The 16983-nt window shown below is 45.8% G+C and overlaps 1 protein-coding gene across 1 annotated transcript in view; it reads right to left on the reverse strand.

Moving 5' to 3' along the window:
- LOC138520118 (uncharacterized) overlaps positions 1-7297 on the reverse strand; it is a 32622-nt gene extending 25325 nt beyond the window's left edge. The window contains exon 1 of the mRNA XM_069632619.1: positions 7158-7297. Coding sequence (XP_069488720.1) covers positions 7158-7191 — 34 coding nt within the window. The 5' untranslated portion in view covers positions 7192-7297. The remainder of the gene's footprint in view (positions 1-7157) is intronic.
- Positions 7298-16983: the final 9686 nt, after the last annotated feature.

Below are 16983 nucleotides of genomic sequence, written 5' to 3' on the forward strand. Positions count from 1 at the left end.
GTAACATTCAGCATAATCTTAAAATTAGAAGGGTACATGACTTCCATTCCTATAACAGACATTTTCAGTTTCAGAAAAGGATTCTACGGAAAGATCAATGTTTGTTTAGTACTATTGAGCCCGGTTTGCGAGTCTTCTTCACAGATCAGTACAAGAATTGGATCCGCCAAAATAGGTCAATTTTAATCCAAAAGGATGCAGACAGGATGCTTAGAGCTTTACGTGACTCAAATACTAGTGCTTTTTGGAGGATTATAAATAGCCATCTCAAAACGCAGATTGAGGTCCACATAATTCATATCTCAGAAAATGAATGGGTTAATTTTGACAAAGCGATGACGCCCAATAGAAGGTGGTTGCCCTCCGTAACGAGGCTCGTGACATTTATGAGTGGAATGTTCACTTTGACAATGAAAACATTCACACCCTTATTCTAAAGAGTAAATGTTCTAGGGCCCCCAACCCGGACGGGCTATCTAATGTCACTCTCAAAGGGACACTGCGCTTTGGTCTGAGATTTGCTTTGCTATTTTTACTAAAGCTGTTGTTTGCCGACAAATTCCCTCTTCATGGAAAACCCTGATCATTCTTCTGCCTTTTAGGAATTGTGATAGATGTTCCTCCACCAACTAAAGGCCTATTGCCCTTCTATATGGGCCAGGTAAGATCGTGTGCACTATTCTGGAAAAATTACCGTCAATCCTTGAATCATGGGCACATTCAAATCAGGTTTTGTTAAAGGTGTGGGCACAGCCCTTAATGGATTTATTTTGAAAAAGTCCTGTGCTTGTACATTTATTTCATAGATTTTTTTAAGGCTTTTGACAGCGTAATTTGCTCTCTTTTTGGTCAAGGCTTCTTAAATGGGGCTGCCCTGTTTTCCTAGTTGCTATCATTAAACAAACTGCATGAGAATCCAACTATGAGAGTCTGCTTGAATGCTGTCGGCCTTCTATTGTGTGTTTAAAGCTGGGCTGTCTTCTTGCCGCTATACTTTTTAATGAAGTTATTGCAGACATTGGCAAGGCACTTTTAAATACATTCTCCTTCCCTCCCAAGTTAGATGTAGTTGGTATTCACTGGTTGTTGTATGTTGTATGAAGATGACCTTGTTTTGATGGACCTAATGCCTATTGGTTTGCAGAGGCAGATTTCTGCCCAGCATCAATATAGTAATGACATTGACTTGGTGATCAACACTAATACATCTAAAATGATGATCTTGTACCGTTAAAAATAAGCTTGCGTAAAGGGGCGCCGATGTGTTCTATCAGAAGAACAGCTAGAAGTAGTCTCTGAATTTGTATATTTGGGTTTTTTACGGTTAAAATCTACATTGAACATGCTTATCACTCAACCAAAATGACAAATAGGAGTTTTGGAAGGTTTTCTTCTGTGAAGGCATCACAAAGAAGACATAGAAAACTCAATAGAATTTGGGCTATACACTTCTATTAACAAAAAACTAAAAACACCAAATAAGAGTCCATAGTTTAAACTTGCAGGGTTGATCTCGGAGTGTACCTGTGGACAGAAATGTTAGGTTATGATACCATAGTCATACATATATACTTTGAACATTGTATCATGCAACATCAAACAACAAACCAGCCAGACTCACCCAAATGTCCGCACACATGTCTGATCACATATGCCATATACAGAGGCACCACATAACCAGGAACTACCCAGTTCACCACAAAACTGTGTACTACCAAGAGCCAGCTACTCTGGGACCCTGTCCCAACAAATTTGTGTCACAGCACAACTAACTCAGGACCTCTAGTCCCCAGTTCACCACAAATCTCTGTACTACCACAGCCAGCTACTCGGGGACCCCGTCCCACCAAATATGTGTCACAGAACAACTAACTCAGGACCTCTAGTCCCCAACATTAGACAGTACATGTCAGCCCATGCAAAACTCACGAATATGAGTCCTGCACCATGCTCTACACCACACACATAACAAAATGACGAATTGAGCATTACACATGGTTTTAAAGAACATTAAACATCGCATCACAATACCATACTTTAAGCCTGCAGAGTCTTAATGGTAAGTTCTTGTGGAGAAATGCATGGTTAAGTTACTCAAACACTTGTATTGACCTTCTTTAGCGAATTTCACCCATATAGCCACAGCACAATACACCAAACTTGAAATGTGGCCCAACCACAATGAACACTAGAACCTTCCACCAGATGGTGATAAGCCATACATCAGCCTACTGGTCGGCTCCTTGAAGTTACCAAAACAGTCATCCAACCACGCCAGATTGGAACCAAAACTGTCCATCCTCCTTGCAGGAGGTTCCTTAAATTCACCACAAACATCATCCAACCAGTTCAAATTCATTGGACCGTTGTCCTACTGCCTCCCTGCTGGCTCTTCATCATCGTTGGACCCGTCCACAACAACGCCGAGGTTGGGACAAACACCATCCGGCATAACTGGATCATCCATTGGCTGATTTAACTTGGCTCCAGTACCTAGTGAATGATCAGCTGACTCATACCTCAAACATTCTCCACCTTCCTGACACCAGTCGCAATCACTGAGATTATATTTATTGCCAGCCAATCTTGTTACATAGACACATGAACAGTGCTCCTTCATGCGACAACGTTCACACGAGTGGTTGATACAGTTCCCAAAGATTACTTCCGCACACGTCACTGCTGGGCAAAAACTTGAGTTTCTATGAGAGCAAGCGCAATCTGCCTTAGAAACAAACTGCTGCAGTCAACCAGCATTCATATAATTGATGGCTGTTCCCCCGGACCAACCGTTGCCTTCTCTGCTGAAAGACAATGCCCCTTTCAGCACTGAGGTCATCACACGCCCAATGTTGCTCGGCCGGTGCGAACCTCCTACTAACTCTGACAAGTCATCGGACCAAGTGTTAGACGAAATCAGCCGTGTCACCCAAACTTGTTTAATCACACCCAAGCCTCCGCTCTTGTGCTTGGGACCCATCCCTCTGAAAATTGGAAGCTGGAACACCAGCACCTCTGCCTCCATAATCTAAATGAGCTGAGATTCACACCTGTCCGCACAGTACTCGGTGTCCATCCCCGTCTTGGACATACCTGTACTCGCGTGGAGAGAGACACGGTTTCCTCCTGTCAGCACGGCCATCTGGGCTGGGGGCATCATCCAGACCCGGTGGATGCCTTCCTGCAGCTATGCAGAACTGGATCATGCACCTGATGCTATCGGCAGCGCCTCTTCTGTTCCTTTACGGCTGCCACCGCAACACCCTCGATTTTCCTCACCATCGATCGTCCCAGGCATATTCTTACTGTGAACCAACTTCCTCGGGCACTACTCCCAGGTGTAGTCAACCTGCTGAAGTTAGTCAAGATTAGCCATCCTCGTCACCAGTGTTAAATCTGAGGTAATGGGTTGAAATAGAGACATGGGTCCGTGACGTGAGTTCAGTGCTTTATTAGAACTCGAGTAGATCGACAGGAAAGTTGGAAGGATTTACAAGATTAGGTCTACAGGTGAGCAGGAAGACCACCAGCTTTCACTCTCAGGTTGTCTCACTCCAACTGACACTAATGAAACTTCAAGGGGCACTCACACCACAACATTCCATCAAGCAAACATTCATGTAGGACCAAGGAAAGGGAGACACAAGACACAGCACAATGCATGCTTGCCTCTTAACAATGTTCATCACAATCATTCACTTATGCTTTCTTGTAGGCTTTGTTTGTTAGCATTACTCTTTGTGTCAGTTCATAACCAATTCACTTCACTGGTATCAACGTTTCCCCGTGTTTTATCACAGATCATTAATTCGCTGTTGTATTCATTCTGAATTTTCCCCAAATTGGCTTTAGCAAGGGAGTTCATGTAAATAAAGCCTCTTTCTTTTACAGCTTGTCATTTATGGTGAATTTTCCACTGACACCTGTGTCGGTACACCATGGGGCTTGCAGTTCTCCTGGGCAGACTCACCGGTGTTGCTTGGAATGTCCAACGTATAGTGTGGGGCTGCAGCACTGGTCGTGTGTCTGGGAAGCCTTGCCTGTCCTGCAAGTCCTCCTGTGGTTTCGTGGACCGCTTCTCTCTCTCTCCGGCCGGTATAGCTGATTCACCTCACTGCCTCTGTGACTCTGCTAGCCCCTTCTCTGCGGCGGCTCATTCACTGGTGCTCTTTCGGTTCTCACCCGGCTTCTCCACATGCATCTCCAGTTCAGAGGGAAGCATCAGCCTTCCTCTGCAGAGCTTTCTCACGCCGGCCTGCTTTCCTACTTGATTCTCGCTGTGTTTGTTCTGCATCCATCTCTGGTTTATGTGTACTTCTCTAGGTTTTGCTTCGACGCGGCTGCTCTCTCGTTCACGCCTCTCTCCTTCTGCAGTACTGGCCTTTAAATATCCCACCAGCTGATTAGTCCTCTGCAACTAGACTGTGCAGGGTTAGTTCTGTAGTCTGTTGTTAGTCTTTGTTTCATCTTCCTTGTGCCCGTACCAAGTTGGTGTTCGTGTGTGTAAGAATCAATAACTAAAGGATCTATGACTCTGGTGTGCCTCTTGCTCATCCCAATACCTGACTGGTCTTTTCTGGGAGATGATTTAAGTAGAAGATAGAGAAGAGACTGGTAATAACCTACAAAAGCCTGGGGAATGTTAGACTTATTAGAAAAGGGAAAAGGGGGATACTGTGTCTCACCCAAGGGTGCCTCATCCCCACTCTCAAAGTCTCCTCCACCCAGGTGATCCTCCCTCACATATCCACCCCATGGTCAGGATCCGACAGCGACAGCCTTTCCCTGGCCACATGTGAGGAGGATATGTTGGGGAAAGAAGTGAGGACGCCCTGCGATTCCGTACACCACTTCTTACATTTTACAAAGCCAATGTTATCCTGGCCCTTGTTTACGGGGCTTAGGTCATTCTGGGTTGGCAGGATATGCCATGGCATACCTGGAAGAGCTAGTTTTAGAAGCAGACCTTAGGCTTGCCTTCCGGGCACGCCAACATCTTTGATTCGATTTGAGTTGGGCGTAATCTCTATGGAGGCGATGGTCACGAGGAAAGTTATATCTTCCTGGAGGAAAATACAGGTTGCACCTCATCTATCATTGTTTCATTCAATATGTGAAGAGATGATCAATGGAAGAATTCCAGTTCTTAACAGGTGGAATAAGGACAGTGCATCAGTTCTAATGTCAATCGACGCCTCCCTGGACATTTTAATTAAGCATCCTGGCAAGGTCAAAAAGAAGATTTGGGAGGCTGATAGGATGCAAACTACTGAGGAATCCAAAAAACGTAAGCACCAACATTAAATTGTCTTTGATGGAAAACCCCTAGACAAAACACTGTATACATAATAAAATCCCCTGATTCTCGTTGGAGATTGTTTTTCTTGAAAATTAGACTCAATCCATTACCCTCAAACGATATTGTAATGCTAGAAAGGTAATTCCCAGGGCAGAAAGAGGGTGCCACTGCTGTAAATAATAATTATTTTATTTATATATAGCGCTTTAATCTAAAGCACTTTACATAGGACATATTACATACATTACTATTATTACCCCATTGAAATTTGTACTCGTTTAACGACCTCGGAAGGATGAAAGGCTGAGTTGGCCTTGCAGGGATTTGAACCTGCGACCAGCAGATCAAACACAGATCAATCACATCAACAAGTGTTTCATTCCTGCTGAACCATGTTAACAGCTGTCGAAACACTTTTTCATTTAGCAATGGAATGTTCGAGCCTATTGGACCAAAAAACAAAATGTCTTGCCTCTGTTTTTAAGAATTTAAGAGTTACTTCTGCTTAAGCCTTTTATGGAAGATCTTATTGTAGGGTCATCTCATTTCTGGGAAAATTAAATTAATACGATTTTTTAAATTCTTATTTATGAAGGTTTTAGACTCGCCTGATGAACTATAGGTTATTTTGGTGTGCAGTCATGTCGACATCAATAATGTCGACAGTCAAAATGTCGACAAATTAATGTCGAAAAACAATAATGTCGACAAACAAAAATGTCGACATTATTCGATATTTTTTCTAAATTTAATTTAGTGTATGAATAAATAAATAAATATATATATATATGATGTGTTGAGTATGAGGGGTGGTTGGGGGGGTGTGGGGGGGGTGGCAGGGGGGTGTTGGGTGAGGGGGGGTTGGGGGGGGGGACCCCCCCATAGTAAATACAATTTTTATTTATTTAATTATTGAATAAATAAATAAATAAATAAATAAATAAATAAATAATTGGTATGTTTTTAGTATGAGGGGTGAAAGGGTGGTTGGGGGGGTGTGGGGGGGTGGCAGGGGGGTGTTGGGTGAGGGGGGGTTGGGGGGGGGACCCCCCCATAGTAAATGATCCTTTTTTAGGTTATTTATTTATTGAATAAATAAATAAATAAATAAATAAATAAATAAATAATTGGTATGTGTTGAGTATGAGGGGTGAAAGGGTGGTTGGGGGGTGTGAGGGGGTGGCAGGGGGGTGTTGGGTGAGGTGTTGATAGTTTTAAGGGTTTATAGTTATAATGTCAAAAAAAAATGTCGACATTTTTTTTTCGAAAAAATGACTTTTTACATTATAAGTATAGGATGTCGACATTATTATTTTCGACATTTTTTTTTTGACATTTTTGTCTGTCGACATTTTTTTTTCGACATTATGACTATAAACCGGTTATTTTATCTTAAGGTGATGTATATCGTGTGGAGCTCTTAATAATTGTCATGTTCGAGACGGATACTGATGCATGCCGTTTTAATCTGTGATGTGTGCATATTTTGCGCCTGATTCACAGAACGTTTTCCTATGGCATTGCTCCATTATAAAACACTTCCATGAATTAGGGCCTTCGTTTCTTTGTTCCTTATAGGTCTGCAAAAAGTTCACATGAGGGACTATATTACAGTAAATAAATAAATAATGACCATAATTCATTGACTTAATTAATGATAATTAAAGAAGTGGGTGGCTCTCCAGCTCGGAACGCGGGCACAATCCTGGTGAATAACGTCTGCATTTCGAGACTCCTGATTGGCTGGAATAGCCATCGTGAGTGCAAATGAGATGATTGTGCAGAGCTGATACTGAAAGCCAAGGGAAGGAAGGCATCAAGTAATATAAAAGCATCAGAGGACTGGAGCCGCGCTTACCAGTCCACACTTCCACAGGCAAAATGCGGTCCATATCTGTACCCTCAGCAGGCCTCTACTGAGCGAGCCTCCTTCGGGATCTCATATATATATATATATAAATATTGACAAGTCTAATGCCCACTGCTGCTGTGTCCTGGCCATGGACCATTTGACCCACTTTGCAATGGCGCTTCACAAAGGCCAATTCCATGTTCTACCATTATGACGTCACAGTGCCTGCAGAGGAGCAGCTTGTTTGAGCTCCAGGAGAAGGACGTTGCAGGAGTTGCTATCTCTGCTTAGCATTAAATATTTAATACTTATTGTTCGCCAAGTGAGCTCAGTACAAAACAAGATTTACAAGAGAAAGGAAAACAAGTCAGTGAATGTGTAAAATCACAGGACACAAGAAGACCTTTTAGTCGTAAAATATTAGATTTCAAATGTTTATGGTGATTGGCATGACTTTCAAAATGCTGGTGACCAGTCTACTGACCCAGTAACTAAATCTAGAGCATATCCATGTAAACTTTCTCTCCCAGCCCTTGTGCGGGAAAATTACCCTTCGATGGTAAACGTATTGAATGCTTGAAAAGCAGGTCTTTAGTATCACGCATGTTCACCTTCCTAAAGCAGACCATCTCACAGTGGGACAGTGTTGTGATGTGTACTTGTCCTGGTGGGGTAGAGTGGTTGTGCAGTGATGTAGGAGTTTTGTGAGGAGCCGTTAGAGAGAGAGAGATGGATACTGGCTGGATGGGACGCTGATGGATCCCGCACAGAGTCTATGAGCAGCGGTAGTAAAGGTGTATGTGCATACCGAAGACTACAGTGTGACACGTCATCCTTAATTACCACACTAGTGACGAGGATGGGATTGCCGCTGTGGAGGGGGCGCCGGAACGTGTGAGGACATCGTCCTCACAGAGTACTGTCCCATCGGGCAGTGCTAGGGGCAGGTGCAGGGCCTTAGTTGAAGTTGGCGTGGCGTGCCCGAGCACCAGTGGGACACCGCTGTGAGCCCTGGACAAGTGAGCTGGGTCCTCAGTGGCGAGCCAGAGTGGCGCAGTAGCGGGCCTGATTGAGCCTGTGGCCAGCGTCAGGAGCGGACGAGCAAGGGGCAGTGCCGAGGACCCTGCCCCGTGTGAGGAACTGGCGGAGGACGTATGCACAAATTAGTAAGGGGTGCCCCGAATTAGTGGACACTGAAGCAGGTTGGATTCCCTCCTGGGGCAGTGTCAGAAGGGGTTTCGGTGTGTTTGGCGCAACAATTGGGCAAGCATTGTGCCTCGAGCACAGATAGCTGTTCGGCTCATGGTGCCGGTGTTATAGTGCAGCGAGGGTGTGCTGTGTGCCAAGTAGTGAAATGGCCTGGGGGCTGTCGGTCGACAACACTGGTGCTGTAACAAGGGTCTGAGTGTGGACTTGGAGTACGGACTGTGTGCCTTCTGTGCTTTTCGCCATGGGGGACGCCGAACGGCAGTATTTGCAGGAAGAATGCTCCTACAGTTGGCTCAGTAACCAGCTTGCTGCCCCCCCAGAGCCGATGACTCCAATGATGACACCGGCAGTTGCAAGAAGCGATATTGTAACGCAGTGTGGCGTGCTGCGTGGAACGCAATGCGGAATGAGGAGTGAAGGCACTAGCGGTTAGTTCCGTTTCCAATTGTACTGGGGACGCACCTAGAAGTGGTGCACAAGCATCAGGGTGTCAGTGTGAGTCCTGTTCCAGCGTATCGGATAGCAGGAAACTCTCGAAGAGGAAGATGCCGGAGTGCCCCTCGCATACCTCACAGTCCTATGAGAAGAGACCATGTCTGCGATTGTGTGCAGTCTGTAGGGAAGAAATCAGCTGGGATAAGATGTTCTGCCAGCGTTGCAGTGATCTGTTGAGTGCCCTGAAGGAGTTCAATCCTGAACTTTGGGATTTTTACATCAGGATGAACGATCTGGTGCTGTTGGAGGACTGACCTTTGTAGTGTTGGGTGAGGCCAGTGTGTATGCAGTGTTGTTGTGGCCTTCTGGTATGTCGGGTGTCGGGCCCTCTGATATGTGTGTATGCAAATGTTTATGTTGTGGCCCGTGTGCGTGAGTGTGTAATGACTACTGTTTTCAACGTTGTACTTAAATGTTGATGTCAATATGCTAACTGTATTTTTCTTACAGGTGGTTGAAAATGTTTTGTGATTTATTTTGGGCACGGACTTGAGGGTGGGTGTGACCCTCGTTTCCGTATGGTATCTATAAAATTGCCCTTGTTTGGCGGACATGAGGGTGGGAGATTCCTCATTATGTGATCATTGCCCCTGTGTGCGGACATGAGGGTGGGAGACTCCTCATTGGGTGATCATTGCCCCTGCGGGCGGACATGAGGGTGGGAGATTCCTCATTGGGTGATCATTGCCCCTGTGTGTGGACATGAGGGTGGGAGATTCCTCATTGGGTGATCATTGCCCCTGTGTGCGGACATGAGGGTGGGAGATTCCTCATTGGGTGATCATTGCCCCTGTGTGTGGACATGAGGGTGGGAGATTCCTCATTGGGTGATCATTGCCCCTGTGTGCGGACATGAGGGTGGGAGATTCCTCATTGGGTGATCATTGCCCCTGGGTGCGGACATGAGGGTGGGAGATTCCTCATTGGGTGATCATTGCCCCTGTGTGTGGACATGAGGGTGGGAGATTCCTCATTGGGTGATCATTGCCCCTGTGTGTGGACATGAGGGTGGGAGATTCCTCATTGGGTGATCATTGCCCCTGTGTGTGGACATGAGGGTGGGAGATTCCTCATTATGCGATCATTGCCCCTGTGTGCGGACATGAGGGTGGGAGATTCCTCATTGGGTGATCATTGCCCCTGTGTGTGGACATGAGGGTGGGAGATTCCTCATTGGGTGATCATTGCCCCTGTGTGCGGACATGAGGGTGGGAGATTCCTCATTGGGTGATCATTGCCCCTGTGTGCGGACATGAGGGTGGGAGATTCCTCATTGGGTGTTCATTGCCCCTGTGTGCGGACATGAGGGCGGGAGATTCCTCATTGGGTGATCATTGCCCCTGCGGGCGGACATGAGGGTGGGAGATTCATCATCTATTAATGGTTGCCTTTGTGGCAGACATGAGGGTGGAAGATTCCTCAATGGTTCGAGACAGTATGCCGTTAGTTAAGATGTGCTTGCAGTTCCGTGTTTACAACTCCATGTGTCCTGGTTTGAGAGTTCCGGGGCATGGTTATTTGGAGTGTCTGTGGGTGCAGTTTGAGTGCGCTGTTATACGTGATGTGGAATGTTTAGTATGAGCTCACTCATTGTTGGTGTGGTGTGAGAGTGAGTGGCTTGTTTTGCTCGGATGTGCACCAGGGTTCTGGCCGGCTCCTGTTGTTGTATCTGGGGCGATGGTATTTGGGCTGTGACTACGAGTCGTGCGTTGGTTAGGGTGGCTGTAACCAGGGGTCACACGTGTTTAGTGGTGGCTGTGACTAGGGGTCACACGTGGTTAGTGGTGGCGGTGACTAGGGGTCACACATGGTTAGTGGTGGCTGGCGGCTGCGACTAGAGGTTTTGCTGGGGATGTATTGAGTGGAGCATGTCTGCAGGGGTTAGCGTCAAAGTATTGGTTCGTTTGTTATGCTGGGAGTTCTGGATTTGGTCGGTTTCATATTAGGAATTGTTGGGCATCATATCGGGTTGTTGTGCTTGTTGTTGCCCTGGTCAGGGTTGGTTCGTGCTTGGGCGTGGCAGGCTCGAAGTCCCGGGGGGCAGCTCGGGGCGGAAGGTTGTTGGTGCGCTGTCGGTTTAGGAAGTTAGTTAATGTTGTAGTTTGACTGGATAGTGGGCATGGTAGGCCCAGTTCTGAGGGGCAGCTCTGGACCGGTGGATATTTGTTTTATTGTTTTTCGTTCTTGTTGGTTGGTGCCCGGTTGGTTCTGTGTACGTTGCTTGTGGGAGCTAGTTAGTGGGTATTTGGTACAGAGTTTGAGTAGGGGTTTTCTTTGTACCTGCTATTGGGCCTCACTTGGGGTGGTTACCTTTAATTTTTGCGCTGGTTGATGGAGTGCTGATTGGTATTGTTATTGGTATGGTTCTGGTTGGGTTGCCTTATGGTGGGGTAGCTCTGTTGCCGTTATGTGTCTTTTATTTGCTTGGAAGGTGTGGTGGGCGTACCTGTTGAGTGCGTGGTGGCCACACGTTGTGGGCAGGTGCAGTGGTTTGTGGAGGTATTTTTCCATTTTGGTTGCAGGTTTCCTCTTTCGTTCTGTTGTTTCCTATGAAGTGTTTCAGGATCGCATAATGGGCGGAGGGGTGTTATAAATGTTGGTTCTTGAGGTATCCATTGGTTGTTACTCTTCTTACGCTTCTTGTAGTTCTTACTGGGGGAGAAGTGTTGTGATGTATACTTGTCCTCGTGGGGTAGAGTGGTTGGAATGTTGAGAGCGTGCAGTGATGTAGGAGGTGCCTGAGGAGCCATTAGAGAGCGAGAGATGGATACTGGCTGGATGGGACGCGGATGTATCCCGCACAGAGTCTATGAGCAGCGGTAGTAAAGGTGTATGTGCATACCCGAAGACTACAGTGTGACACGTCATCCTTAATTACCACAGACAGCTCATCTGAACTGTCAGTACATAGGTATGAAACATTCCAGGGGCTTCCATGCACAGAATGGCCCTGATGATCTGAGCCCTTCCACACTCCCCAAACACATCTATCTAAGAACCAAAAGCATCGCGACAAATCCAGAAGGAGTCAGTACCTCTCAGAAACTTCAAGAACAGTTTAACATGCATTCTGTTTGGTCCATCCAATATTTTTACCTGACATGCTTGTGCTCCGAGGTCTCTAGACACTTGCTTGCCTTTGCATAAAAACACAACAGTTCTTTCCTGTCAGAGGCGGCATCAAGCCACCTTTCAACCTTTTAATTTGAAAAGGGTCCCAGGACTTTGGGAGCCCCCAAACAACTCTCCCATGTTCTCAGCCTTCTGACCCAGAAACTTGCTTACTTTACTTTATAACTTTATAATGCGCTGCGCAGAACCCAGAGGCATATGGGTGCGACAAGGACTAACAAACATAGAAACATGGAGCTCAATTAATCCTTTAATTCGGACAAAAACGTATGCATGGCACAGGTTAAAGACTGCTGTTGCTGGCGCTCTTACTGTCCAGCCATTTAGGCTAAAGGTCCATTGCAGGATATCAAAAGACAGTCAGCCTTCTGCCTTGCAAACATTATCAATATACTTCTCCCCACATAGATTTCTGTTGGCCCAGAACAGAGGATGAAATTGATCTGCATTGGTTGAATTCAGCCAGCTTCAAGTTTTGAAGAAGCGTAATGGATGTAATGTAATGTGTCATTCGTATAGCGCCTTTCAGCAAAGGTACGGTGACAGCACGATGTAGTTTGAACGCCCTTGGGGGGACCGAAGTCCAAGTATGGGAAATTCGATGAATTATAGTATGCATGTATGCATTTAAGCTGTTACAAGGAAATGGGGTGGTGGCCAAGCCCCCGCTAACCACCCATGCCGAGTTGGCGTGTGGATGGCTGGTGAGAGGTAATATAAAGGGAGGATGCGAGAAACGGCATTCATTATGTGTATAGCTACATATCACATTTTTGTCATGATGGGTAACTGCATTTTCATGGCTGAGGTGTTGTGCAAAGTATCTTAGAGTACTGTATGATAGCAGATGCGTGCGGGAGAATGGCCATGCCTTCAGCTAAAGTCCATAAGCATAACGTGTGATAGGTTCAATACATTTACCACACCCTAAAATCACTCAGATTTAATTCAATGGCTACATTTCACACACACCTGTACTCAATAGAATGGCTGCACTGGATTCACTACAATGGCTACATTTGACATTTGCCTAGATTCAATACAATGGCGACATTCTGCACTCACCTCGATTTCATACAATGGCTACATTGTGGCATATTAACAAGGTCTCTGGGCAGTTACCCCCCATTCTAGCCCTTGGAACAGGGGCTTAATGTCATTAGCACCCCGGGTTACCAAAGCAGTAAACCAGGATGCTAAAAAAAAGTATTTTCAGTCATTGAATGGGACACCTCGCACATCCCGCTCGATGACTGAAAATACTGTTCTAAGATGGCCGACATGGAAAGGGAAGCTGGGGCTCCATATGGAGCCCCTCTTCCATTTCTGTTCCGGCTGGAGAAGCTGGAAGGCGGCATGCACCGTTGCAACAAACAGGTAAGTGGGGTTGGGGAATGGGCTCGGAAATGCAAAGGACAAAGAAAAAAATAAGGGGGCGGAGGGTGAGGGAAAGATGGCAGCCGGGGGAACCAGCCATCAGGCGTCTTGCAATGCGGGCTGGGATTGTAGGTTTCAGCCTATGTTCCTAACTAGCTGATTGGCTGGTTCCCTGTGCCGGGTGCTAATCTACAGTCACCTACATTCATTACAATGGCTACCTTCTACATTCACCTAGATTCAATACACTGGCTACTTTCTACATTCACCTAGATTCAATAAACTGGCTACCTTTTACATTTGCCTAGATTCTATAGAATGGCAAAGTTCTACATTCGTCTAGATTCAATACACTGACTACATTCTACTATAGATCACAAACCCACCGCTTAGAATTCTGGGTCCAGTAATCCTTCTGGAATTCTGTAACATTATCCTTTTTTCCGCACGTTTACCAGTGTCACCAAAGCCTGTGATGGCAATGTGCCTGAGTCCTCTATATCGCCTCATGGATCTTCATTTTTGTCACAGTCCATTTGAAGTTGTGTCTTGAGTTGTACCTAGTCCCAGGCCTGCACTAGATTCACTGAGTAGAGGCATACGGAGAGCCATTCAAGCAGGTTTCCCGTCCCATATGAACTTGCATATCATCTTGTAGAGTTTGGCAGATACCCGCCCGGGTACCTTCATGGGGTGCACCAACATAATGTGATTCACTTTGGGGGCATCTACTGTCTGGATTATATTGGTGTTACCTCACAAGGATAGTGTCAGGATGTTTCATCAAACAAAGAGGTCTCTGTGCTTTTCCAGCAGATCACTTGTATGGACCATATGTCTGAAAAGCCTGATCTAACCGACAATACAAGGTATTTGCTCCTCTTTGAGCACCAGGTAAAATGGAGGTTGTCTAGTATATGCCCTTAAATGCCTTCTTCATTAGCAGAATTTCATATTTGGACCAGTTCACTTTGTATCCCTAGTCCTTTATCACTTGCAAAATAATAATAATAATAATAATAATAATAATAATAATAATAATATAGGATGCAATGAGGCAGAAGCATCCTTCAAGACTAGCAGAAGGCTATTGACATACAGGCCACTGATTCTGGCAAGCACTGTTATGAGATTAACGATAGCTGCATCTGCCCTTGCAGTGGCTGATATGGGCTCCATGGGGATCATGAACAACAACCCACAGAGTGGGCAGCCCTGCCATGTCCCCCAGCCCAAGGAGGAGGAGATTAGAGGTGAAGCTATTCATCATCATCAAGGCCATTGGAGAAGTATACAACTGCCTAGTCATCTCAAGGAATCGCTCTGCAATACCTGTAGGGAAATGTATTAGGGAAATTATTTTCCCTATTCTGAAATTCAACAAGGGTAGCTTCAAGTTTCATCAACCACATTTTAGCAAAGGTCTGAATTTTAACTGGTGCCAAGGGTGTGATACTGAAGTGTCTGACTCATGTGTGAGACTGAATTTAATAGAATGCACAGAACGGTATTACCCAAATTGTTCGTTTACAAATGTTCGAATGAACAATTGACCGAATTTAAAGGGTCACAATTGACCTTTTCACAATTGACCGTATATATATATATATATATATATATATGCCACGACACGAGGGAAACGCCCGCGCGCGTAACATCACAGACGCGCTTACGCGCTAAGGGCCTTTCCTCTTATTACACGCAGACGTGCAAGATTTTCACGTGCCAAATCACTCCGTATCAAGCTGGCCATGCAACAACACACGGAAGACCACACTCCTGCCCAGAAGGCCAAATTACTGCCCCCCAGAGCCCCGAGCATGCTCCTACCTGCCATCTGCTCCTGCCTGCCTGCGTGCTGCCCACATGCCCTGCTATTTGCTGCCTGCACATCAGCCATCTGCAGGGGTGCAGTTGTTGTGACCACCCCTGCTGCAACTGAAGACTCCCGACTGGGATACCATCACTCCACAGCCCAGCCCCAGGACCCAGTTGCCCACCCACACCTGCCTCTGGGGTTGCCATGTCGGGCACACCACTATCTGGCACCACTGGCAACCGTCAGCCAGAGAGGCAGAGAGCCATCAGCTTCAGTGCCAGGGAAGTTGGTGTCCTGGTGGAGCAAGTCCTGGGGCAGTATGATGCCCTCTTTGGAAGTTTGCGCGCCGACTATGAAGGACGGACCAGGATCTGGATGGACATGGTGACTGCCATCAACGAGGAGGGGGTGGCAGTCCGTGACATCAAACATGTCAAGAAGCACTGGGAGGACTCAGGTCCAGGACACTCGACAAGGCCCGGCGCCTCTTGAAGGCAACGGATTCCAAGGGGCATCGGGGCCACCTGTCCGACCACCAAATCAGGGTCCTAGAACGCATATGCCCAGTGCTCCACGTCCAGGTCCTTGAGAGGCAGACCCGTCTGGAGGCGAGCGGTAAGTGTACATGCATACTGATTGGATGCTGTGCATGTCGTGGTGTGCCAGTAGTGTGCAGGTTGCACATGTGTTTTTGTAGGGCCATGTATGGATGTGTATGTACAGGGGCGTGAGGCTGACACATGTGAGTCCTCTCATGTGTGAAACACATGGAAGGTGTATGTGTTGGTAAGCATGCAGGCCAAATGCAGGTGTGGGAGCATACATGTTTGAATTACTGTGTATGTACGTTGGCATGGTTGTGGTGATACACATGGATGGTGGTTCCAGCTGCATGTATCTGCACTGTGTACATGTGCATGTGTGTGTATTTGACAAGTGTGCAACTGTGATGCAACATGGATGCATGTGGCACTGACATGTAGAAGGCTGAATGGCAGATGTGCAAAAGCGGAAAGATGCAGGAAAACTCTATCCTCTGGACCAGAGTATTATCGTAAAACGAGAAACTGAAGAGATATCCAGAGAGCAAAACACTATTACTTACAAAAGTATCAAATTATTTTATTTATCATGATACAAAAATTTGAACAAGTCAATTAATGGCATTCTACTTTGTAGAGCATCAATAAATCACGTAACACACCAGCATAGATGAACAAATAACTGTGACTAAAATACATCCATCTCAACAAACATTCATAGTGCAGCATCCAAACCATACATCATACATAGTGACATTCAACCAACCAACAATGGCTAAAAAGATAACTAAATTAATCAACATTATTTGCCAATTGGGAGTGGGACAAACATTCATCACATCCCATTTGATTATTTTAATGTTTACAAATGTATTAAACAAACAGCAATAGAATTCATTAAAAACAATCTATCACAAGGGCGGATCTGTGAGGAGAAGTGTTATGTAGATCACATCCCTAAAAGAATGAACTCAACCGGTTTCGACGTAGAGTGTGTAGTAAACAACGTCTTCATCAGGAGATACAAAGCGAGAAGCTGCAGAAAAAGAACATTACTACATAAATATGCGGCAGTGTCCCATCACATGAACTAAACTCAACAATAGATTGTATATAGCCACCATGTGCCACCTGTTACGAACCAATAAAACTAGACATTTGTGCTGGGGAAGTATATCTAAATGAGAACAACCCCAGAAGCAGGGTTTTATTTAGAAAAACCAGAGGCGAGGCACCGACCCTGAGAGTGTAAAAAATA

This window comes from Ambystoma mexicanum, chromosome 13, assembly GCF_040938575.1.
Source record: "Ambystoma mexicanum isolate Mex_15411 chromosome 13, UKY_AmexF1_1, whole genome shotgun sequence".
Lineage (NCBI taxonomy): Eukaryota > Metazoa > Chordata > Amphibia > Caudata > Ambystomatidae > Ambystoma > Ambystoma mexicanum.